Here is a 24,974-nt window from a genome sequence, read left to right on the forward strand (position 1 = left end):
GGGGGGGGATGGAAAAGGGCTGAGTCATCGTCACGTGTCTCCCCTCGAGCAAAGAGCCAGTGTGGGCCTAAGGGCCTGGGCTGCCTTCCGCGGGCGGCTCGAAGCGCCCCGCGCTCCCGGCCCACGCGGGTCCCTTTCCCGCTCCCCTGCCAGGAAGGAGCAGAGCAAGGAGTCCGGCAGGCGGCTGTGAGTTCACTCCAGTGTCCCCTTTACTCTGGGTCCTCTGTTTCGAATTTAGCAAATAGCCCTTGTAGGTTCTGGCGTGAGGTAGTTCCCTTGTTTTCCTCATTTTCTGTATCTGCTTAGTTGCCTTTTTCGGGGGGTGGGGGGCAGTTGTACCTGGAAGACCGCACAGCACTTTAGATACTGCTCTCAGTGCTGTGGGCGAGGCTCTCCAGGAGTCTGCGTAACAGTACAAACCTTGCTGGAGGGTCTGTTTGTCCAGGAAAAGGTGCAGTTCTGTGGGCCTGGAATCTTTTAAATTGTTGCATGTTGTGTTTTGTGATATACACGGATTTTATTGAACCAAGAGATTGAGGTGAGCGTGTTGAGGTCTGTAAAGAGAAACGGAATGTACTGCAGCTCTCTGAAGCTGGGGACAGAATGAAGCCACAGGAGGGACAGAAAAGGTTCCCCTCGCAGGGGCACTGGTGGGTGACTCCGTCCTGTGGCTTCTCCCTCTGACACCATCGGCCAGTCGGCCAGCGGGATGCCAAGGACTATTGAAAGACTTTAATTTCCTGAAAGCTTTTTATTTTTAATTTTAATTTATTTTAAATTTTAGTTCCAGTAGCGTGAGCGTCTGATTATATTAGCTTATGGTGATTGCAGACTTCCCTGTATTTCTCAGTGCTCCCGCAAGCTTTGTAAGTGGGCTGTGTCAGCCAATTTGGGGAGTCCCCGGCCTTGCCACCGTCAAGGGGTCCTGAGCTCACATGGAGGGCAAAGGAGGGAAAGAAGAGTTCCTAGAAATTCATGTTTCTTTATTGTCTTTACTTCATCTACAGACGTTTAGTGAGCGGCTGAAGTAGGGATTTGGATTTGTTTCCCAAGCAAGGGAGTTTTAACTGCATCATTTTTTTTTTTTTGAATACTTCATATTTGTTCCTCTGATTTAAAATACCAACCTTTGGGGGGCACCTGGGTGGCTCAGTCAGTGAAGTGTCTGCTTTCGGCTCAGGTCATGATCCCAGAGTCTCAGGATTGAGCCCCACTTCAGGCTCCCCGTGGAGTGGGGCATCTGCTTCTCCCTCTGACCCAACCCCCCCATGCTCTCTCTTTCTCTTTCTTTCTCAAATAAATAAATAAAATCTTTTAAAAATATAAAATAAAATACCAGCTCTTGGAAAATAAACTTCTATATTTTTATAGGTGTTTCTGGGCTTAATATATAGTTTAATATCTGTTGTTACTGGGACCTGTTATGTAATACATTGATGGGTCTAAATTTTTAGACCCGATATTTGGGTCTAAATGTTTGGCCCGATATTAAATATCGGGCCAAACATTTTTCATTTGTTTTTGAAGATGATATTGTATAATATCGGCTGTTTATTCTCCCAGGAAAGTTTATAATCATTGGGCCATTTTAATAAACACTTAATGGCAATATTTAAATTGTGCCAAATTGCATTAGGTTGCACTAAATCTATCTGGGAGAAACTAAGATCCCTGAACTAGCACAATGTCCATTAAGAGAACCTCATTCAATGTGGGTTCAGTGTTTCTTCAGTCCAGTGCTGCAATTTGCTTCCTATATTTAGTATACATTTCTTTAAAAAATTGATTTATATTTCCCAAATGTGTTTTTTATTTATTTTAATTTCTTACACATTTGGGCTGGGATACAGGGAAGGTATTGTTTGAATATATTTATTTTTTAACTTAAAAACTTAACTGTGGCTAAGCTATCTTGTTAGGATGGTTTGGGAGTTGATCCTCTGGTTTCTACGTAGATAATCACGTCATTTGCAAATAATAGTAAATTTCTTTCCTCCCTTTTGATATTTTATCTCTTTTTCCCCCCTTCTAGACTCGTGGGCCTTAGAATTTCCAGAACAAACTTAAATAATGGGTTAATGTTAGTATTCCAAATTTTATTTATTTGAGAGAGAGCAGGAGCAGGAGGAGGGGCAGAGGGAGAAGCAAACTCCCTGCTGAGCAGAGAGGCAACCTTGTGTCCTGACCTAAGCCAAAGGCAGACACTGTAACTGACAGAGCCACCCAGATGCCCACTCTAGTTCTACTCTAATAAGTTGGTTAGTTTATTTTTATTTACGATATTTTTTTATTGAAGGATAATTGACATACAATGTTGTATTAGTTTTAATTATAAAACAGTGATTTAAAAAAAGCGTAGTGACTTAGTATTTATTTACAGCATAAAATGGACACGGCAATAAGTCTAGTTACCATCTGTCGCCATACAAAGTTGTTACAATATTATTGACCACATTCCTTATGCGGTACATTTCATCCCTGTGTTTTATTTATTTTATAACTGGAAGATTGTACCATTTACTTGTTTCGTCCCTCCCTCCACCCTAGTCCCCTGTGGCAATCATCACTTGTTTTCTGAATCTCTGAATTGGCTTGTGTTGTTGGTTGCCTTTTGTTTTGTTTTTCAGATTCCACAAATACGTGAAATCATTTGCTGTTTGTCTTTCTCAGCCTTATTTCATTTAGCATCTAGCTCCATCCCTGTTGTTGCAAATGACAAGATTTCACTCTTTTTTACAGCTGAGTAATATTCTGTTGTATAAATATGCCACATCTCATTTATCCATGTGTTTATCGATGGACATTTGGGCTGCTTCCATATCTTGGCTGTTGTAAATAATGCTGCAAAAACATAAGGGTGCATGTGTCTTTTTGAATTGGTGTTTTCATTTTCTTCAGATAAATATGTCAAAATAGATTGCTAAATTTGTTAATTTTTAAATTATTTTTTTGTTTTTTTAAGTAGGGTCCATGCCCAGCATGGAGCCCAACACGGGGCCTGAACTCATGACCTGGAGATTAAGACCTGAGCTGAGATCAAGTGTCAGACGCCCAACCGACTGAGCCACCCAGGCAGCCCTGTGATTGTCCTGTTTTTAATTTTTTGAGGGACCGCTGTACTGTTTTCCATAGAGACTGCACCAGTTTGCATTCTCACCAACAATACATGAGACTCTTTTCATCCACATTCTTTTCAATACCTGTTGTTTCTTACCTTTTTGATCGTAGCCATCCTGACAGTTATGAGGTAATATGTCATTGCAGTTTTGTTTTGCATTTCCCTAACGATGAATGATGTTGAACGTCTTTTCATGTGTCTGTTGGCCATCTGGATGTCTCCATTGGAGAAATGTCTGTTCAGGTCCTCTGCCTGTTTTTTAATTGGGTTGTTAGTTTTTTCAAAACATACTGAGTTGTAGGAGTTCTTCATGTATTTTAGGTATTAACTTCTTATCAGGCATGTTATTTGTGAATATCTTCTATTCAGTAGGTTGCCTTTTTTGTTTTGTTGGTGGTTTTCTCCATGGTGCAAAAGCTTTTTAGTGTGATGTCGTTCCATTTGTTTATTTTTGCTTTTGTTTCCCTTGCCTGAGGAGACGGATAAAAAAAAATATTGCTAAGACCAATGTCAAGAGCTTATCGCCTATGTTTTTTTTCTTGGAATTTTATGGTTTCAGATCTTACATTTAAGTCTTTAATCTATTTTGAACGTATTTTGTGTATGGGATAAGAAAGTGGTCCGGTTTCATTGTTTTGCACGTAGCTGTCCAGTTTTCCCATCGTGTATTCTTCCCTGCTTTCTTGCTCATGCTCTGATACCCTACACTGGGGCGCCCCTCCTGGACCATGGAAACCCTCATCTCTCTTGGGTGCTGACATTCTAGACTAATATCCAAGATAAACAAAGGTAAATGCTATTTAAAGTGGTAAGGACAGATTGTAATCAGTAATATACTATTGCAAAAGGGAAACGAGCCTAGAGAGATCCAAACTCAAATTTTTATTCATACAGAGGTGAGGGGCATTTTAAAGGGAGGACAAGGGAATGGGGAGGGGGAGGAGTGGGGGCTCAGGAGAGTCAGAAAGGTGAAGAATTACAGAAAGCAGGAAGGGGATTGGCCCGTGTGAGGCTCACCTGGGTTGGCTAACTGGTGCTGATGGACGGTGGCCTTCGTCACCTGTGTCAGCTCCAGACCCCGTGCCAGGCTGTCAGCCAGCACAGGCACAGTCCGCACCCCGGTCAGGCTTCAGGACGTTACACCAGGCTGTCCTGTACCTGACCTCCGTGGCCTTCGCTCGGCAGCCCTGGACGAATCTGTTAGGCAGAGGAAGGATGTGTCTAGGGCACTAGCCCTTTCTGGACTTTGTAACCAGATGAGGCTGGGTTTCAGTCCGGTCTGCCAGTCGGCACAGGCTCTAGCAATTTGTTCTTTGGAAGGACCGGGGATGCTTCTGAGCAGGACTGGAGTGTGTGGGGGCACAAAGGGAAGTCTTCGTTTCAAAAAATAAGCATTTGCTGAAGTACAAAAAGCCTGCCTTGTCACTGCTGTTGATAAAACGTATTCTTCTTGGGGGGCCCCAACATCAAACCGCTTGAGCTGTGAGCCCCGAGATGCGCAGTGTTTCAGGACACCCCCCAGACACAGCAAGTGACGCACGGTCTCCTCCTGTGTGCCTGCACCTAGCTCGAGGCTGGAATTGTTCACCAGTCGTATTTATTTTTATGTTAGGAGGAGAGCAGGGAGGCAGATGCCTAGGATAAGCTGTCATTGGGACAAGGAAGACAGCCCGAGAAAAACAGACTTGGCCAGACTAGTCCTTTGAACTGTGTTTAAAGCTTTCCTCACCGGTGACATTTGTGTCCCCTTTTTTCTTTCTCTACAAAACTTAGTGTAAAGCAGACCCTGGGAGAGCCTGGGACTCACCTCCTCGTGGAAGGGAAGAGGGACCAGCCCGGGAGCTGGGACTGAGGGGTAGTCGGCGGCCCAAGGAAGACAATGGTGTGCGCCCTCCTAGGAGGCCAGCCCTGCCCCACACCCTGTGTGCGTCTCTTTTGTACCATATGTTGTTGGTACCAGGTAGCAGGTCTGAATTTTAAATGTAGGTTTATTCGTCTTCCACTCCACATTCTTTGCTTTATAAATGATTGCTTAGTCAACCAATAAACAAGCACAAGAAAATAAATTTTATAAATTTTATTTTCTGAAAGACCTTTTCCCCAGTTTTCACCCTTCACTCCTCTGGGTTATAGATGTGTGGGTCAGTGGAAAATGTGAGAAGGTTTCTATACTTTAAGGGAGCCCATTTGGGGGGAAACTGTACTTGTTAGGTCCCAGGGAGAAAGCAAACTTGTTTCTAGAAGCAACTAAAAGCGAAATGTGAGGAAAAAACAGAGGAGTCCACCGAAGGAAAGGAGAGGAATATGTGCCCACACGGGAGGCCCAGAAAGAAGTAGGAGACTCTGGCCTGATGGGCAAACCCCGTGATCCTGGCTTCTGAGAGCCTGGGGTTGGCCGTGTCGGTGCCGGAGACGTGGATTGAAGAGAACTAGTCTCTCAGTCTCAACACCAGATGGGATAAGGAAGGGAATTCGTAGGTTTAGATAATTCTATGTTCTGAAAAACAAAGGAAATTAAAGAAGAATTGGGTCCTTTACCATCTCACCCATGTCTTCCCTAACTGGTCTCCCACACCACCACAGGCCATTCCAGGCATTGAGGCACTCGGTGATTGAAGACACACCCACACCCACACACCCACACCCACCCACCCACACACACACACGTACTGACACCGTATACCAGACACGGTGGTTGTGTGTTGTATTGCAAATGAACCAGGGGTGGGGGGTGTGGAGGGAGGAACTAGGGGAGGTGTTGGAGGTGCCCTGAGGGCAGGACACAGTCTTGAGGCAGCTGTGAAAGGGCAGGAGCGGCCCTCGGGCATCTCCTGTCATCCACCCTTGGGGCTTCGCACGTTCCTCCCTTACTCAGCCTTCTCGGGAACCTGCCCTCCTGTGCTCTTTAGCAGAGTCCATTTTTTCCCTTCCAACTAGATTCTTCCCCCGGGTTGGAATCATGCTCACTTTAAGCTCCTTTCTTGACGCCCCATCCTCCTGCAGCTGGCCGCTGGTCTCGTCCCTGCGCTTGGTGGCCAGCCCGGTGAGCCGCCGGCTGCTCTCGCCCCTGCCTGCCCCCTCCTCTCGCCGGATCCCTGCAGAGGGCACGGGTGCCTCCACTCCTTTTTGAAACCATGCCTCTCTTCCCTCTCTGAGCACCCAATTCTCTTGGTTTTCCTTCTCTCTTTTTTAGGCTCTTCTTTTTTCCTTTTCTTAAAAAGGCGAATTATGCCCCAGGTTGGCCGTTCAGTGTTGGGCGTTCTGTAAGGCTCCTTTGCAGGCTTTCCCTCCTTACGCCATCCTGTCGCCTGGGGCAGCCTCCGCCATGCTAAGCATTTCAATCACCAGCTGCATCTAGAAGCTTCCTGGATTTACAGGTGAAGCCCAGATCTCCCGGGTGTCTACTTCCCTTCCTGTCATCTTCACTTGGGTGTGAGCTCTGTCTCACAGGCATCTCCATCCGGCCAGTAGCAAACCCAAACCTAGGAGTCGCCCCATACCTTGCCACCTGTTCAGTATCCGGGTCTGTCAAGTGTATCTCCTACAGCGAATAATCTGTTTACTCCTCCCCACACCCGCCGCTCCTCCGGGGGCCAGCACCTGCTCCCGGACGGCACAGTGAACTCCTACTTCAACCTGTTCTCTTGTGCAAAAACCTTGGAACACTAGAACCCGGATCACAACCCGTCCGCTCACACGTTTCCTATTGATTTCAGGAGAAAGACCAAGGCGGCTCCTGGCCCACAGTGTGTTCTCGCTCCCCCCACTTCTGGGGCCTCCTCACCAACCACCCAGCGCTCGGTACTCTGGCCGCACTGGATTGCTCCCCGGTCAGCAAACCTTGGCTGGTGCTGCGGCCTCTTTCCCAAGTGCTCTTCTCTTTAGGCCTCCTGCATCTGTTAACTATGGTCCTTCAAGTCCCTGCTTCATTGAAACTGAGAGGCGATGGTCCCGTCTCACCCTCACACTGGGGCATGTGCCCTTCTCATCCCTGCTGATAACCCGGGTTCCCGTTCTGTTTCCTTTGCCACTGTCCTCATCCCCATACGTGTGTGTCTCCACTCCCCTGAGACATTGTCCTCCCTGAAGTGGGTCTGACTTTGGTCTCTGCCGGGAACCCATGTGATATGTTCGTTAATGCTCATTTAGGGCTTGATGCTGTCGCTTTTTCTCATGGTCCCGATCCTGCCCATGTGGGGGAATAATGAAAGCGGACACACTGCACGCACTCAGCAGACTGGAGTGGGGCCGAGCCAGTGGCGGGGGGGGAGTAATGAACGTGGACACACCGCACGCACTCTGCGGACTGGAGTGGGGCTGAGCCAGCGTGGGTCTTGCACACACACTTTAGGAAGAAATGGTAAGTGAGTGAGGTGACCGTGGAGTGAGGCCCCCTGAAGGCAGGCGGGATTCCAGCAGTCAGAGGAGCAGAGGACGGGCGTCCAGGACAGCTGTGGCAGCAGGATCAAGTGTTCGAGGGCAGAGGAGGAACCCTGGACAGTGTCTGTTACTTAAGGATCGAGGGATCTACATGGATCCACAAACCAGAGGAAGGGCAGAGGTCGCGATGGCCCGAAAGAAGGTAGCTGGGAAAAGTGGCGTCTGGGGGACGCCCGAGCCCTACGTGCCTTACAGAGGCAGCTCTGATCCCAGCTCGAGCATCCACAGGAAGCAAATTATCTGGAAGAGTCCAGGTTTCCTACCCCACTGCCACTAGTCACAAGTATGAGCGTTTCTCTGCATCTAGTGGATTCAGTCTTCATCATCTTTCCTCCTTGCTGTTTTTCTCCCGGACATCTTGCTCAGGCCGAGCCTCAAACGGCCCCGTGTCTGTCCTCCCTTGACGTGAGGCCAGCGTGCCTTGCTCCGACCTCCTGGCCTAGGACGCTGGACTGTGTACACCATGGCTTCCGTTGTTTGGGGCTCTCTTTGGAAGATGGCTCTCGGGTTCATCGTCTGGATGCTTGGACACAGTTCCCCTTGTGATCCTCTGTTCTCACTCCCATGGTTCCAGCTTTTTTTTTTTTTTGCTTTGGTGAGAAATTGTCCTCTGTCCCAGATGCTTTTACCAGGACAACTAAAGGAAAAGGGTTTCTGTCCTCAATGCTTCTGACAACAGATGTGTGGGTTTTCCACACCAGGCAGTTCTCTCATTCTCTGGGGGTCACCAGCTGGGTGCCGTATAAGTCAATTCGGACACTAATACCTGGCATTAGTGCAGACCCCATAGGTTGAGGGCTCCGTCCCACAAGGCCACCCCACCTCAGACACCAATCAAATTAATGGGTATCCAATGTACCCACGCTTCTGTTGGACTGAGCTACAAAGTTGTGGGTTCCCATGACCCCCTCCCCATTTGATAATTTGCTAGAATGATTCACAGAACTCAGGAAAACAGTTTGCTTACTATTACTACTGCTTTATTATAAAGGATACAACTTAGGAACAGCCAAAAGGGAAAGATGCCCAGGGCAAGGAATGTGGGAAGGGACACAGAGCTTTCCTGCCCTCTCTGGGTCACCACTGTCCCAGCACCTCCCTGTGCTCACCAAGCTAGAACCTCTTGGAACCCCATCGTTTCAATTTTTTATTAGAGGCTTTATTGGATAGGTGTGATTGAGTAAATGACAATTGATGAATAACTCAATCTCCAGCCCCTCTCCCCTCCCTGGAGGTGGGATGGTGGAGCTGGAAGTTCCAAACGTCTAATCATGCCTCAGTCTTCCTGGAAACCGGCCCCCATCCTGAAGCTGTGGGCAGCTTCAGTGGCCTCCAGAAGCTATGGGTGGCCCCCAGCCACCAGTCATCTCAATAGAATACCCAAGACACTCTCATCACTCCAGAAAATCCGAGGGTCTTAGAAGCTTCTTGTGTCGGGAACCAGGGACCGAGTCCAAATATTATGACAAAAGGTGCTCCTGTCATCTCTACCACTCAAGAAATCTGAGATTTCACTAATCTGAAATTCTGGAGCTCTCTTCCCGAAAGTGGCGGAGCAGAGACCAAATATGTATTTCTTATGAAGTCACAATAATAGTGGGCAGAGTGGAGAACACTTTGAAGTTCAGACACACATATGCTTTCCAGAGCTCACAGTTAAATAGCTGGCCTTCCCCAACCCCCACCCACCACTGCAACCTCTGCAGGCAGAACCTTCAGTATTACACAGCCAAGCTCTCTGAGAAGATACTGGAGACAAAGTCAATGCAAATTAAATGGGTAACCGGTCAAGCAGGTGCCAAGGGGGAACATCCGTAACGGCAAACGATGAAAGGCTAAGCATTCAGCTCTGAGGCATCCGGTTTGCTCAGAACTGAGTGAACATCTGCTCTGTAGCCCAGTCCTGGACGTTTGCTTGGCCGAAGATGAGGTAGAAGACCAGGCCTGACACGTTAATGGAAACAGAAATCAAGAAGACATTTCTCCAGCCAAACTCTGAATCCTGGAAGCAGGAAATTACAAAGTGTTAATGGTCTCTTGGCTCTTGCCCCTCCTATTCAGAAAGGTCCTGGCGCTTGTCCGGCTCACCAGCCCGCTCTGCTCCGGTCTCTGTGGCCTTCCTGGTTGTTCCTGGAATATGCAGGTCATTTCCTGGGCCCTGGCCTTTCCCTCTGCCGGAACAGTCCTCTTCCCAATAGCCATTTGTCTCACTCCCTTGTTTGCGTCCAGTCCTTACTTAAATGTTACATTTCCAGTGAGTCCTTCCAAGGCCACCCTATTTAAAATTGAAATCCCACCCCCTCCTACATGCCTGCTTCTCCTCTCCTCTTCACACTGTGCCACCGTTCAGTATTCCGTATATGATATGATGGATATGTACATATGAAATCATTAGATTTCCATCAGTTTCCTTCCTACAATATAAGCTTCACCAGGCAGGGACTTTTGTTTGTTTTATTCACTTAAACATTGCATGACACATGCTAAGGGTGAATTAACGAGTGGATGTATGAAGGGATGACAAGGGAAACAAATTCAGTTTAAGGATTTCCTTATTAAAAGCCTTTTCCTGACAGTATTAGTCAGCGACTAGAAGGGAAACCCCTCAATCATAGGCAAACCAGAATGGTTGGCCCCTCTATACTTTGCAAGAAATGCCATGAATACTGCTAGAAATTTGATGATTAGCATGAAAAACTTACCTTCTAAAAACTCTTAAAGCAAAATAAACAAACAAATAAATAAAAACTCTTAAAGCATAAACTCATAAAACTGAGCTCTCCTCATCGCTCCGCACCCTAAACCTGTGGTAATTGTCCTGCGGGAGCTGAGCCTGGGGGGGGGGTCCGAGGGGCTCAGGACTCTTGAGCTTTGAGCCCCGTTGGGGAAGGAACAAAAGTATCTCCAGTCTGACTTCTCCTGAGTGACTGTATAGGTTCCTTTCATGAGTATTTTCATCAGTGTTTGACCTCACCTGACTGATTAAATATCCAGCGACAGTGGAAGAAATGGCTCCCGATACGTAAGCAAAGACTTGCGATAGTCCCCTGAGAAAGCCGGTGTACCTGAGGCAGGAGAGAATATTCCAGTGTAAGCAAACCGTTCACCTCAGCTTCCTTGTAACTCTGTGCTTGTCTCTGGGGTGCCCAGTGCCGACCCTTGGCCCAGCCTGAATGAAATGCTGACTAGTGATTAGCGTCATCCCGGGTGAGGGTCTGAGACTCCCAAGCGTCACCTGTACTAACTTGTCAACCTCGTTTATACAAAATGTACAGATGGGTGGTTTGCATCTCGTTGGTACGTTCTCTTAGTTTCTGCTATGGAGCCCGATCTTGCAGCCTTGTCTTTGGGTAAAAAAGACCCCTCACTGGATGAGACGTTGGTTCCCCTGAGGCCAGGGCGTCTTCCAGGTGTCATGGCAGTTGGTTATCTGAAGCTCAAGTATGTTCTGCTGACCGGGAAAGGATCCTGGGAGCTACATGGGAAGTCCCAGGCCTCCTTGACACTACGTCTGTAAGCGGTGAGTGTTTCTCTTGCTCTCCGTTAGTCAAGCTTTACCTTTAGTAAAGCTTCATGTGAGCCGGCCCTGTAGGGTTTTACGGGTCCTTCAGTGCAACCCCGTGTGACTGCTGCCTTCCCCGACAGAGATATGGCTGTGAGTCCCCGCCTGTCCCCAGTGGAGCTGTGAGTGTGGCCATTGGCCTCGCCGTTTTCACCTGGAAAACAGTGCAGGTGGTGGTCTGGCTTTGGGTCCCTTCCAGTAGTTATGTGGCTGTAGGGCTGGTGCCGGCATTTCCTGTGACCAGCAGCAGGCACAGATCAGCCACGTGGAACTGGGCCATCAGAGCGAGTTTAGGGCTGCGGGACCTGAGCTGAGTTTCTGTGTGGATGTGGCCAAGGGGTCCCTACCGAGGAGCAATATCCAAGAAGTTCACCAGCGCTCCTATCTGGCAGAAGGTGGTGGCGCTGGAAGACAGTGCCCACAAGCCCATACTGGTGCTGACGCTGGACCGGACCCAGTGCAGGGACACGAGGACCACAGATGGGATAAGAACCCCTGCCGCAGGAGGACAGACGCAGAGTGAATAAAAACCACCCTGAGCTTCCCGCACCGCCCCAGCATCCACCTGTGTCCTTACCGATGGCGGTGGAGAGTTTCCTGATGGTAACGAGTCTGAAGATTTTCCTGGAGTGAAGAAAATCCGCCAGTAGACCTCCAAGGATACTGCTGATAAAGGCAACAGCTAACAGCAGGGCCGACAGGATTCCACTCTGAGGACCAGAGATAACACACATGACACACATTGACCCTTGGGGGGCTTGTCTACGTGTATAGCTTCTCTCTATATACACGTCTCCTTGGATACAAATTTCAAGGTACTGGGATCAGCCAACACAGTTTTGGTGCCTGAGAGAAAATATGCATATAGTTCAATTGGAAAAAAAAGACTAATGTTCTCTTTATATGTAAAGGTCACTTGGAAATAGATTTTTAAAAATAACAAAACCCAGTAGAAAGATAGGCAAAGGATAGGAAAAATTTACAGAAAAAGGAAAATAGGGGCTCCTAAAAATATTAAAAGGTGTCCAACCTCATAGTGAAAAGAACTATCTCTTCATGGATCAAACTGGCAAAAATCTGCAGAAATCCAACAGTTTTTTGACCAGATCTAAGGCAGGCTGTGGGAAACTGGGTACTTGCAAATATTATCAGTGCCCTATGGAGAGCAATTTGGCAATAGATAGAAAGTCTATATTGCATTTACCCTGAACTCAGACATGCAGAAATAGTTGCACAGGTGTGTGGCAGACGAGCAAGGTTTGTTGCTCAGAGGTTGGAAACAACCCAGATGTCTCACCAAGGTTCCTGTGGACTATATGAAAAGATCACCGTGGTGTAATGCACAAAGAATAACAGCATACACAACACATAATGTTTTGTGTAAAAAAAAATTGACAAAATAAGAAGATACACTCATGTATGCCTGCGTCCTCATAAGGAAGCAGAAGAAGAATATAAAAGAAATGAATAAAACAGAGTGATCTGTGGCTGGGCTGGGAGAACAGGGCAGATGGGATGGGAGCGGGAGGAAGATTTTTCACTCCTATCTTTGGATATAGTTTTTAAAATGTTGTACCCTGTTTTGATTAGCTCAGCCTCTGTATTACGGTGCTATTAAAAAAAATGCAAGGAAAGAAATGTCGCGTATAACCTCCCAAATGGAAAGGCTTTAACTGTCACCGTGTCCCAGCTGTTCATATTATGGATGAGTAAACTGAAGCCACCAAGGTTTTGTGACTTAGGGAGAAACCACCCTGAGACCAACAGGAGTTGAGGCCTCTTGACTTTCCAAGCTGAGAAAGCCTGGTCTCAACTGACTGGTCTCCACTGGCCTCTCCAGTCCTTCCCCCATCCTCCTTCTCCTCAGCCTTGGTCTCTGAGATGGGGATCCCACTTGGCCTCTCACCAGAGACAAACCATTCCCAACAGCTGGCCTCAGGGATGTCTGTCTGGACCTCCTGCCCCTGATGGCCTCATCTGAGGTTCCGGTTTTGTTGCCTGCTTCCGGCCCTCCTCTTTTGTGAAGACCCATGGTCATTCCACCCTGGGGCTTTCTGACCTCAATACCTCCAGCCTGCTTGCACGTGTGCACCCTGGACTCTGCCCTCTGCTCCGAAAGTCAGCTCTCTGTTGGCCAGTTAGCACCGTTTTCACCAGAGGAGCCCAGTTAACATGAGAGCACTGCTTTTTGAGTCCAAAACACCAGAATGTAGCAGTGACTCAATAACCTTGTGAACTGCCGCTAATAGGCTCTGAAATCTGATGTACTCCTTGCCACTTTGAAGACGTCCATCTTGTAGGAATTTAAAGGCTCCTGTCCACCTGTTAGGACACCTGTCCATTTGGTAAAAAGAGAGCTGTACACATACGTGCACTTTTCTCTGTATGCGTCACACTTGAATAACAAATGTCTTAGGAGACCGTTATCTGCAAGTTTTTGGTAGGAGTCCTATTTGGGACTTTATGTCCTAGTGATAAGCTTTTGTTTTCAGCAGGTGTTGTTAATGCTCCCGTCAAGTCCTCTCTAAGGCAGAGTTTGTTTTGTTAACACTGTATTTTTTATGTTGCCAGCACACTATCTTGTTTGCAACAGCTGATTGGACTGAACACAACTTGCATCAGTCCCTTAAGAAATATGACATTGTGTGAACATCAAGCTTATCTAGAACCGTCCCAGTCTTCCCCAATAAGCAGTAGGTCACAGTGAGATGATTGAGAATTCACGCAACCAGGTTGCATTTCCTACACGAAGTTCCTGGGCCTATACCCCCGAGTTTGTGGCCGTAAGTGAGACAGAAGATTATGTAATGAGGTGTTTCAGCAGAAGAACAGAATGGGCTTTCTCTATACTTACATCTCTGAGGTTAGCTTGAAGTACAGAGTTGATGTATGTCGGCATGTATGCCATCAAAATACTAATAATCCAGAATTCAGTGAAATAAAAGACTAAAATGCCCCAAAGTGGTAGGGATTTCATCATAGCCTTGATGGGAAGGGACCAGCCTGGCGAAGAGTCCTAGAAGAAAGCAAATATCAATACCCCTCCATCAGAAGACAAGAGCTTTGCTCTAAGGCCCTCTTCACCCCTGAGACACCGGGACAAACATAGGGAAATGGCAGGGAAGTTCATCAAACGCACCTGCTGAGCCAGTGAGCACACGATATATTCCTTCTCACCAGTGCTGATAAACGGATGATTTGTGGGGTCATCATAAACAAGAGGAAACCAGAGAAAAGAACAGGCACAGCCAATTCCACCTAGGAAGAGGATCCCATTAGCCCTTGATGGGTGTTCTCTCTGCTTGACTCTGCACTGAGATGATGCCTGTGGTTGACAGAGTGACTGACCCCAGTATTCCACTCCTACCTGTATCTGTGCTGTGGCGCCATCATTGGCGGAGGGTGCTTCTCCACCCCTTGCGTGCACATGTGACACCGTCGGACAGCCCAGTGTTACCAGTATTGAGCGGAAATAAAATTCATCTTAAAATTTTCTTTTTTAGGATCTTAAGAAATCTTTTTTTTTTCTTAAGCAGAGTGTAGATTTTATTTATTTATTTATTTATTTATTTATTTATTTATTTTAAAGATTTTATTTGTCAGAGGGACAGCACAAGCAGGGGGAGGAGCAGATGTGGGACTCCATCCCAGGACCCTGGGATCGCGACCTGAGCCGAAGGCAGTTGCTTAACCGACTGAGCCACCCAGGCGTCCCAATTTTATTTATTTTTTTAATGAAAATATTATTTAATCTATAGATTTTATATAAGCATCACCAATTTTCTCAATACTTTTTTGTTAGGTTCAGTTAGCCAACATATAATACCTCGTTAGTTTTTGATGTAGCAGTATTCAATGACTCATCAGTTGCATATAACACCCAGCGCTCATCACCACACGTGCCCTAATCTTAATTGCTCTTTTTACTAGGTAGCTTGTCCTTTACACACTCCTTCACAAATAGAGTGTGAAGAGCTATCATAGAGTATAGAACTACCCTACACCAGGCATTTGTGAGATTTTGAGAGTATAAGAATACAAAGATGGAATTTTGCCATCAAGGAACTTAAAATCAAGTAGGGAGGAATAGACACGAAAATTACCGCTGTTGGAGATGGCGGCTGGAGGATGTCCACAAATGTTGTACTGAGTTCCTTCCTTGTACATACACATTTGTAGCTTACCTTTCTGGAAACCATGAGCAGAGTAAGCCTCTCGCATTGCTTGAGTAATTTCCGTAACCTGCCCTTTGACAAAGCCTTTGCAGGTCACCATGCTAAAGTAACCCATCTTCACACAATTTTTTCTAGTGAATATATTGACTTGATGTTACAGGAACTCTTGGTATAAGAGCATTACCCTCTAACGGAAGCACGAGTGGTGCTCACTGGTCTTACTGGATCACACAAGTTGCAGATGGGACTTCAGAGAATGTTTTAAAACTCAAACACAGGGGTGCCTGGGTGGCTCAGTCATTAATCGTCTGCCTTCGGCCCAGGACGTGATCCCAGAGTCCTGGGATCGAGCACTGCATTGGGCTCCCTCCCCCGCTGGGAGCCTGCTTCTTCCTCTCCCACTCCCCCTGTTTGTGTTCCCTCTCTCACTGGCTGTCTCTCTCTGTCAAATAAATAAAATCTTTATTTTGGGTAAAGGCAGAATTGTGAAGTAGGAGAACGTTGCCTCTGGAACACTCCGTGTGTCTTTGGGACCTTCTGCAGCATTTCTTAATGCGTTACGTCCACTCTTGAGCCTCACACCATCTGCCCTGTCTTGCAGGTTTCTGCGCCAATCAGCATTTTACAATTAGGTCACAGTCTTACAATTATCTGATTGTAATAATAGAATTTTTAAAAATGAATTAAATAAGCATAACAAAAAGTATCATCCCCCCTAGGTACCATTTTCAACATCTTAGGAAAGAAATCCCTCTGGGGCTAGTTGCGTGTTCAGTTTAGAAGCAGGACGGAATGTTATGATGCCTTTGAAGTCATTAGGTCATTCTAGCTATGCATCCAGGCTCCTGAGATTTAAATGTCATTTTGCAAGATTCACCACATGCTTAGCTCTGAACGTTATCAATTTTAGTTATATAGTTATAGAAATACTCACATGTATTAGAGTTTGGTTAACCATAGATGACTTGGATCACGAAAATCATGCCCAGCATCCTCTGTCACAACACAAAATCCTGAGATTTGAGAAGCCCAAACTCACCAAAGATATAGAAGATAGAAGGCCACCCTTTGGTCTGGCAGAGGAAACCACCGATGAGCAAAGTAACGAAGGATCCCGTCAATTCCCCTAAACAGGAGACATGAGGGTGTTTTGGGTGAGAGAGTCAGGGTCGTGCTTTCGAGCAGGGAGACAGGGTAGTTGGAGGATAAGGTCTTGCTTGTGTTGCGAGGCCATTGCAGAGTACTCTGGGACAGTGCACCCAAGCTGACAATTTAGGGTATCGATTACCTGATAAAGCAGTGTTGATGAGTTGATTCTTTTCTAGTGGGGGAGCCCATTTGACCCAAATTGAATACTCGCTTGTTAATACCATAACCTGGAAAAAAAAAAAGTTCCATTCTTGGCTATCTGAGGTCATTTTTGGAACCAATATTCCACTTACACTTAGAAAGCTTCTTGGTACCTGGGCGATGCCTTGAGCAATCCGAAGGACGATGAGCGAGACCGCTCCTGCATCAGCTGCCAGTGGAACCAAGAGGGCCAGGATTGAGGAAAGAAGCAGGCTGACACCCACCAAGTACTTGGCTCCAAATATTCCAGCTATGTAGCCGGTAGGGATTGGAGCCAAGAATGAGCCATAGTTGATAGAGCTGAGAATGATCCCCTGGATTTCAGGACTCCAGTCATACATAGGAGCCTAGGGGTCAAAGAGAATCTCACTGTTTATCTTTGGCCAGAGAGTTGACAGTTTTTATCATGTGAACTTGGGAGACGAAAAATAAAATAACTGGCGGTTCTCTCTCCTTCTACTTCTCTCCAGTTCCTCCAGTCTACCAATTTCATTAAAAAAAAAAAAAACCCAAAACCCAAACATATGCCCAACATACTCTTTCCTTTTACACAGTTTCCCTGGTTACACAATTCACTGACCCATTAAAATGTAAGAGATCCCGTAAAGAAAGAAAGGCTATAAAGAAGAAAGCGTTATCGGTAAGGTGACTTTAAAAATACGTGAAGGAAGAAAGTAAAAGTAAACATCTGTGAAACTAATTTTGTGATTTTCATCCTCGTAGGGTAGGAATGTATGTCCACTGAAGATGAAAGTGGTTTCCTACATCCTACTTCTAGGAGTGCTTCCACTCCTCGAACTAAGCAGAGTAGAGATGGACTCTCCTTAGCTACGTATTATGTGCCCGTGTAGTATAGTCCACTGGACATAGTAGACGCTTCATAAATAGCCCTTCAGGTCAAACCATCTGAGTCAGAGAAAGACTCTGGAGTCTCATGAAACTTACCACTGCCTCCAGTTGCTGTAGGGTTTCGTTCCAGCCGTCCTGGGAACCGGCGGAGGGCCTTCCCGCGGTGGCATTGAGCGGGCTGGGCCAGGCTGTGTCATTGACCATCGCGGGCATGGCGATGCTCAGGCTCATCTTGTGGGAGTTAATTGAGAAATTGCAGAGATGCAGGATGACGGCTAGCCCGTGTCGGACCGAACAAAAGCCTGAGATGAAGGGACACAGACAGTCATCATCATGGTGCTTTTCTTCCCCTTTTCCTAAGTCTGGAAGAGGGAGAAGACTGCAGTGTGTGTGGGGAGGAGAAATAGAGACAGGGCAGGTGTTACTCTGCAGGTGGCTGGTGGACACCTGTCCCCCAGGGGGTGAGGGGCTCCGTAACCTCCTCGGAATCATTACTTGAGCAGAGACTTGAAGAAAGTGTGGAACTGGCCAGAAAGAGTGTTAGGAAGGTTTTCGAGGCAGGGCTCTGGGGTGAGCTCATAAGAATGGACTGGAAAGAGGTGAAATTGGCCAGAGAACTGGCTGGAGGCAGTGGTGTGTGGGATATGGGTAGTAAGAGAGAGGGATCGTTGGGAATGACTCCTAAGGGCCCCACCCTGTTAACAGAACGCACAGATGAACAGGTTAGGGGCTGGGAGGAGACGAGACTCAAAAGGTCGGCTAGGTTAGACTCCAGAAGCCATTTCAACTTCATCTGGATACTGTAATCTGGGCTCGCATGAAACTTGCCAGTGATCTGTGAGGGGCCTGGGGTTATCCCTGGACTCGAGTCCAGGTGCATTAGTTTGGTAACAGCTAGAAGGATCGATCGATTGTCCCTCCGGAGAAATTCCAGAGGTGTAATTTATGATCTCGTCCTCAAGGCCTGTGGGTGCCCTGTTTCCTGGCCAGCGCTGTCTCCTGTCGTGTGGTGACATGCCAGCACAGACCCCCCACCTTCAGTTTAACTCTGGGGGCGTTCAGTTGAGACTGTCCCCTCCCCCATCCACATGAATTTACATCGGAGTTTTGATCAGCATCGTTTAGCTATGGCAGATGACACGGCGAGGGATTGCCCCGCGGAGAGCGGCCTTCTAGCTGAGAACAGGGGTGGCTCCCTGTGGATTCACATCTTTTCCTCTGGTCCGAGCTGGAATCTTAGAGTCAGTTCTCATCAGTTAAATCCCACACAAGTTTCTTAAGAGATTTTTTATTGTTTCTATAACTGGTCCTCTCCCTATTATTTTCATGTTTCCTTCCTCTGGGTTTAGAACAGAAAGCCAAACCCACACATGTGTTAAGTACTAACAGTGGGAAACAATACATGATTATTTTTGTCATTTGTAACATTTCATCTTCTTGGGTAAATTATTCACTGGCAGTTCATAAACAGTGTTAGATAGGAGTGGTGAGAGCGGGCACCCCTGCCATATCTGAATTTACTGGGCATGTTCCCCACAATGGTGGGACTTGCGCTTTTACTGTACGAAGCTATCCTATTCCTGTTTCTTATTTTGATGTGAATGCATGAGTTTAATGAAATGTATTTGAATCATAGAGTCAGACACCTGGATCTGCTCTATTTACAGCTGTGTATTCTTGGGCAAATTACTGAGCTATCTGCAGCCTCAGTATTCCACCTGTAAAATGGGGTCAATAATAAAGCCTACCTCAGGGCGCCTGGGTGGCTCAGTCGGTTAAGCATCTGCCTTCCACTCAGGTCATGATCTCAGGGTCCTGAGATCAAGCCCCGCATCAGGCTCTCTGCTCAGTGGGAGTCTGCTTCTCCCTCTCTGCTCTTGCTCGCTCTCTCTCGCTCTCAAATAAATAAAATCTTGAAAAAAAATAATAGAGCCTACCTCAAGATGCTGTGGTGAGAATTGACTACGTTTATGTAAGTTCATTATAATTATCGTTAATATCTGTGCTCTTCTTAATAGGCTTTTGTAATGAAAACACATGATTTATTTTGCTAATATTTTGGCCAGAATTTTACATTAGCATATATAATTGAATTTGGGTGAATATTATTCTGAGTATGTGTGTGCATGTAATTTTTGACATGCTAGCTTTGTAAAGAAAGATTTTAGGCTTTCCATCTCAATCTACAACCTGAAGTATTTTAGGTATGTAGTCACTTTCTTTTTTTCTTTTTTAAGATTTATTTATTTATTTCAGAGAGAGGGCAGGAGGGGAAGAGGGAGACCAAGAATCTCAAGCAGACTGTCTCCTGAGCTCAGAGCCAGATGAGGGGCTCGATCTCATGACCCTGAAATAATGACCTGAGCTGAAACCAAGAATCAGAGGCTTAACCCACTGAGACACCCAGGTGCCTCTCATTTTCTTTTTTCTTAATATACTTTTTTATGTTAGAACAGTTTTGGACTTCCAGAATTATGGGGTTCCTTTTTTTATGATTTTAATAATTTATTTGAGAGAGACAGAGATAGCAAGAGAGAGCACAAGTGGGGAAGAGGGAGAAGCAGGCTGTCCGCTGAGCAGGGAGCCTGACGCAGGACTCGATCCCAGGACCCTAGGATCATGACCTGAGCCGAAGGCAGTCACTCAACCAACTGAGCCACCCAGGCGCCCCTGAATTACTGAGTTCCTGTCCACTTCACACCCACTTTCCCCTGTTAGGAGCATCTTTTGTTACTATGTACGTTTGTCACAATTGATGAACTTACTGGGATGTAGGATTATTAGCTAAGCCCACACTGTATTCAGACTTCTTAGTTTTTACCTGATGTCTCTTTTCTGTTCCAGAACCCGACTCAGGATAGCACAGTACATTTAATTGTCGTGTCTCCTTGGGATACTTAAGGCTAAGACAGTTTCTCAGACTTTCTCTGTTGCTAATGACCTTGACAATTTTGAAGAGTACCAGTCGGGTATTTTGTAGAATGTCCCTCAACAACAGCTTGAGGCAGTATTTGTCAGGTTTCTCCACTGTGAGGTTACTCTTGTTTGACGCCTTTCCGTGCTGTGCTCTGGAAGAAGTCCCACGCACGGTCTGCACATGAGTGAGGAACGACCTTCCATCTCCTTAAGGTGGGTAGGCATAGAAAGGCATGGATACAGAGACATTTTCTGCCCAGTAGAATCTCACCGAATTTTTCTAGTGAAACCACCAAGACATAATTGGTTTGTTTTAAAAAGGGTTAACTTTTTGATAACTTTCTTCACTTCTTACGTGTGTTTTTGACGTGCACAATTTTTCTTAATTCAAATTTATGAATGTTATTTCCATAGAAATCATGGACATTATCTGCTTCCCGGTGATTAATACCTTACACATTTGAAATGCTTCTGTCTCCTTTGTCCCCACGATCACTTGTGCTTAATCTCTCCGCCTGATCCACCCGCGTCAGGAATTATTTTATTGCTGTGAAGGGCACCCGCTGTCAAAGAATCAGCCTTCGTATATATCTTTCATTGCAATTTTCTTCATGATTGAGTTTACTTCCGAAGTCTGTGGGATCTTCCAGTCCCTTATATTAAGCCTCTTTTTCTTGAAATATCTAGAGTACCTTCTGTTTTTCTGATTGAACCCGGGCAGAAGCTCACAGGCCTCTGGGAGATAAGGGGATAGGAAGGTCAATGTGGTGTCTGTCCCCACTCTGCCCCATGGACCCTTAACTGAGCCTGATAGACAGAAACCACTGACTTCTGGCAGAACCTCAAGGTCCACCTTTTCCCCCAGGTCTCTAGGGGTACAGGAGCATCAGCAACTCTATTACGTGGCCAGGTGACGGGATATGCCATGTAATGGGGGAGGGGCATTTTGTGTGTCCCACAAAATACCTGGATTTGGTTCTGTGAGTCTCTTAGAAGCGCAGTCATACTGAGCAAAGACGTCAGTACCTTTTTGCTACACGGGGACCGAGGAAAAGCCCCAGCAGTGTCCCGAGGGTGTGAGACAGAGGACCCAGGAACGCCCAGCAAGTGTGGGGCAGAGAGAGAAGATGAGTGAAAATTGATGTTGGCCACGAATGGATGAAGCCAGCAGGGTTTATGCATAAGCACTGTGGCAAGTACTTGGAGACTCAACAAAATAACCAGGTGGGCCTGTGAGTAGTTGGGGTTCTGTCTTATCAGGTGGGACGAGATTTAGCCAAATCTCGTCCCAGGATTATTATTAGCATGATGCCATTTGTAATGACAGGTCAGATGGGTTACATGGGGACTGCCGTAGCTCCTGGGGTGTCATTAGGGGACTAAGCAGCATGGGCAGTGGGTGCCCTAGAAGATGGTAGAAGAAACCAGAAAGACCACATATGAGTCCCACCACTGCCAGAAAGGGGGCTGAGGAGGGGAGACTGTGTGAGAGGTGGTAATCCTAGCTGAAGTTTATGTAGTGTTTACTGTGTGCCAGGCATTGTTCTAAGTGATTTACATATTGTAACTAATTCAGTTCTCATGGACATGCTGTGAGTGGGCACTATTATTATCTCATTTTTATGAATAAGGAAACCGAGACACACAAAGTGTAAGTAACTTCCCTAAGGCCACACAGCTCATAAATGGCAAAATCAGGATTGCAAACGTGGAAAATTTTTATATATGAGCTCTTTATATTACTGATTTTGAGAGAGAGAGTTAGGATAGGAGAATTTGGCTAATAGATTCTTAACTACTTGGACACGGGTCAGGTCTTAGAGATACAAGAGTCAGGCTCTCCTACTTTCCAGATGAGAAAGCTGAGGCACTGGGATAGTATTCATTCCAGGTCAAACGGTTTCTAGTTAACTGTAGATGGAGTATTCGAATGCACACCTCCTTATTTCTCCTTTGATGGGTAAGAGTAGGAGAATCCTCTCGTCCTTGAGACACGCTCACTTCCCAGCAGACACACTGGCTGATATGTTGAGGATTGGAAAGCACCCACCTTGGTCAGTGCTTTATTGTTCAAAGGTGTTATCTTATGAAAAGCCTATTTCCATAAGCAAATTAATGAATCACGTACTTATGAACCATTAAGAGTTTAGAGGAAAATAAGGTGTTCAATAGGTTTTCTTAGGACATGTTACAGAAAAGCACCAAGTTGCGATATAGACAACGTGGAGGAGGAGAAGTGACTTTTATGACACGGTGGAGAGGAAAAGCCTGCTCTGTCTGAGGCAGGGCTGGATCTGTGTGAACAGAGAAATCTAATCGGATGCTCCTGGACTTAGAATCAGAAAACCCAAGACCGGTTTCCCTATTTTCTACTTAGCATCTGCTCTGAATTTTTTCATTCATCTATAAATAATGTCTTGATACCTACCTGTCCTATATCCCTTCAAGGTTTCTCGCAAGAAGTGAAATAATTCTCCATAAAAAAGGCTTTATAGCTATATAGAGCCCTTGGCAGTTGGTGGGAGCACCGTGCTGTATACCGCCGAAAGCGAAGTCGAGGTGACATAGATACCACTTTTATCCATAGCCAGTACATGATTTTACCTTTCCTGGAGGTTTGCGCGTGAGCCGTGTTTAAATTACCATCACTGGAAATAGCAGCCACTCTCTTGGCTTCTGCTCTAGTAGACATTTTGGTTCTTTTCTCCCAGGGACTGGCGTTCACCTACTGAAATAAAAGAATGCAAAAGGAAATACAGGGCGACAGGTGTCCTATATCACACGTGACACTGCCCCACTTCTATGAATTAGGAGGAGGTATTTGGTGGGAAAAGGGCTAGTTTGGTGTTCAGGAGACCTGATTTGTTGCCCAGACTCTCTCACTAGCCAATTGTGTGGCCCTGGGAGGGTCACAGTTACCCTGGGTCTTAGTTTCTGCTTCTCTGAAATGAAGGATCTGTCCTGGATCGCCTCAATGGATTGTAATATTCTTTCCAGTTCTGTATTCCTTTGTCTCTCAACTGATATATGTATCAACTGCATGTTAAAACTTGACAGTCTTCTTTGAAATTTCATCCGGAAGATTCCAGTTTCTTAAATTACGTGGAAAACTGCCTGTTATAAACATCTAGATACACCAGATAAAATATGGCAAACATCTTTTTAAACACATAGCTCCAAAGATAGTAAGAGATACCCCTGTGGATGTAATGAAAAGTTTGCGGCATGAGCTAATTCTTCAGTGACCCTGGGACTGTGGTGGGGAGCAGACGTCAATTTCAGTGATGCAGGGTCTTGAGATCTAGGTCCCTGGGATGAGGGAGGAAGCTTAGACCTCTGCCAGCAAGGCGATTATAATGGAGATCCTGAGACAGAGCCGGAACCCTCAAAGGGGTTCGAAACTGAATTAGAGAGGCTTTGTCCATTGCAACAGTGAGACAGCGATAGCTTACATCGTCCTGAGCTGTGGTTTGAAAAGAAAGAGCCTCTTAAAATTCCGAAAATTCGTTAACTATGTCATGAGGAGTTGGGGTCGCAATTCATACTGTTTTCATTGTCTGAGAACTCTGTCGGCTGAAAAACTGAACTAAGAACTGGGCCCAGGCCAATTTCCTTAATGCGGATCACATAGAATTACTGATGAAGCCCCGCTGACTGTGACTTCCAGATCCAAAATTAGAAGCACTCACAGAAGCAACCTTCCAAGGAAGTCCTCAGACGAAACACATCGCAGGGTCAAATTGCTGCGAACTTCCAAGGGTCGGATAAACTGATAAATGCCTTATATAAGCATGCTTAAAATAATTGAAGAAATAAAGGACTGACTAAAACGTAAGAAGATACCCAAAAGAACGGGCATATTTAAGAAAGACACTACTTGAAATACAAAAAACAAATTTAGGCATTGAAATTAGAAACGAAGTCATTAGTCATTAGACAATAAGCTAATGACTGAATTAGTGAAATAGAAGGTAGAACAGAATTATACAGAATAAAGTCATTTCTACAGGATAAGATATACAGAATAATTATACAGAATATTGAACAGAATAAGTATATTATACAGATTTAAAGCTAAGGGAGATAATGATGTATGGTAGCAAAGTTACGGGACTTGGAAAATAGAGTTAAAAGGTCTGGTATATGTTGAATAAGACTTCTGGGGAAAGAAAATGAACAGGATTGCGGAGAGGCAATGCTTTAAGAAATAACAGTTAGGGCTTTTCCGGAATAGATGAAACAAGATTTCTCGGATTCAGGAATCACAATGAGTCTGAAGCCAGAGAAATGAAGTTAAAGTGATACCTAGGCATATCATAAGAATCCAGCAGGATACAAAAAGCATGAACCTTATCTGTAATGATACATGCCGTAAGAGGTCATTGGTGGAGGGGGGTAGAAAGTAATTACAGTATGATACCAGATAAGGGAGCAATGTCTTTTTAAACTTCAAGATAATTTAAAAAAAGACAAAGTATAAGAAAGTGGGTGAAAGTATGTAACCACCAGTAGAATAACAGATGAAGAACAGACATGGCATAACGCACCCTGCCTTACTCTCAAA

At 45.7% G+C, this 24,974-nt stretch overlaps 2 protein-coding genes across 2 annotated transcripts in view; one reads left to right on the top strand and one right to left on the bottom strand.

Moving 5' to 3' along the window:
* SLC17A1 (solute carrier family 17 member 1) overlaps positions 1-5,113 on the top strand; it is a 39,441-nt gene extending 34,328 nt beyond the window's left edge. Inside the window, exon 12 of the mRNA XM_040644636.1 lies at positions 4,892-5,113. The gene's annotated coding sequence lies outside the window, so the exon portion shown is untranslated. The remainder of the gene's footprint in view (positions 1-4,891) is intronic.
* Positions 5,114-9,425: 4,312 nt separating this feature from the next.
* On the bottom strand, positions 9,426-23,197 carry SLC17A4 (solute carrier family 17 member 4). The gene is made up of 11 exons (XM_008693080.1): positions 23,015-23,197; positions 17,591-17,796; positions 16,759-16,992; positions 16,584-16,671; positions 16,335-16,421; positions 14,260-14,378; positions 13,975-14,136; positions 11,698-11,830; positions 11,468-11,615; positions 10,533-10,623; positions 9,426-9,560 (listed from the first exon to the last, which is right to left on the bottom strand). The coding sequence occupies exons 1-11, from the start codon at positions 23,100-23,102 to the stop codon at positions 9,426-9,428; spliced, it is 1,491 nt and encodes a 496-aa protein (XP_008691302.1). The 5' UTR covers positions 23,103-23,197.
* Between the last annotated feature and the right edge of the window lie 1,777 nt (positions 23,198-24,974).

The sequence above is a fragment of the Ursus maritimus genome, unplaced genomic scaffold (genome assembly GCF_017311325.1).
Source record: "Ursus maritimus isolate PB19 unplaced genomic scaffold, ASM1731132v1 scaffold_30, whole genome shotgun sequence".
NCBI lineage: Eukaryota > Metazoa > Chordata > Mammalia > Carnivora > Ursidae > Ursus > Ursus maritimus.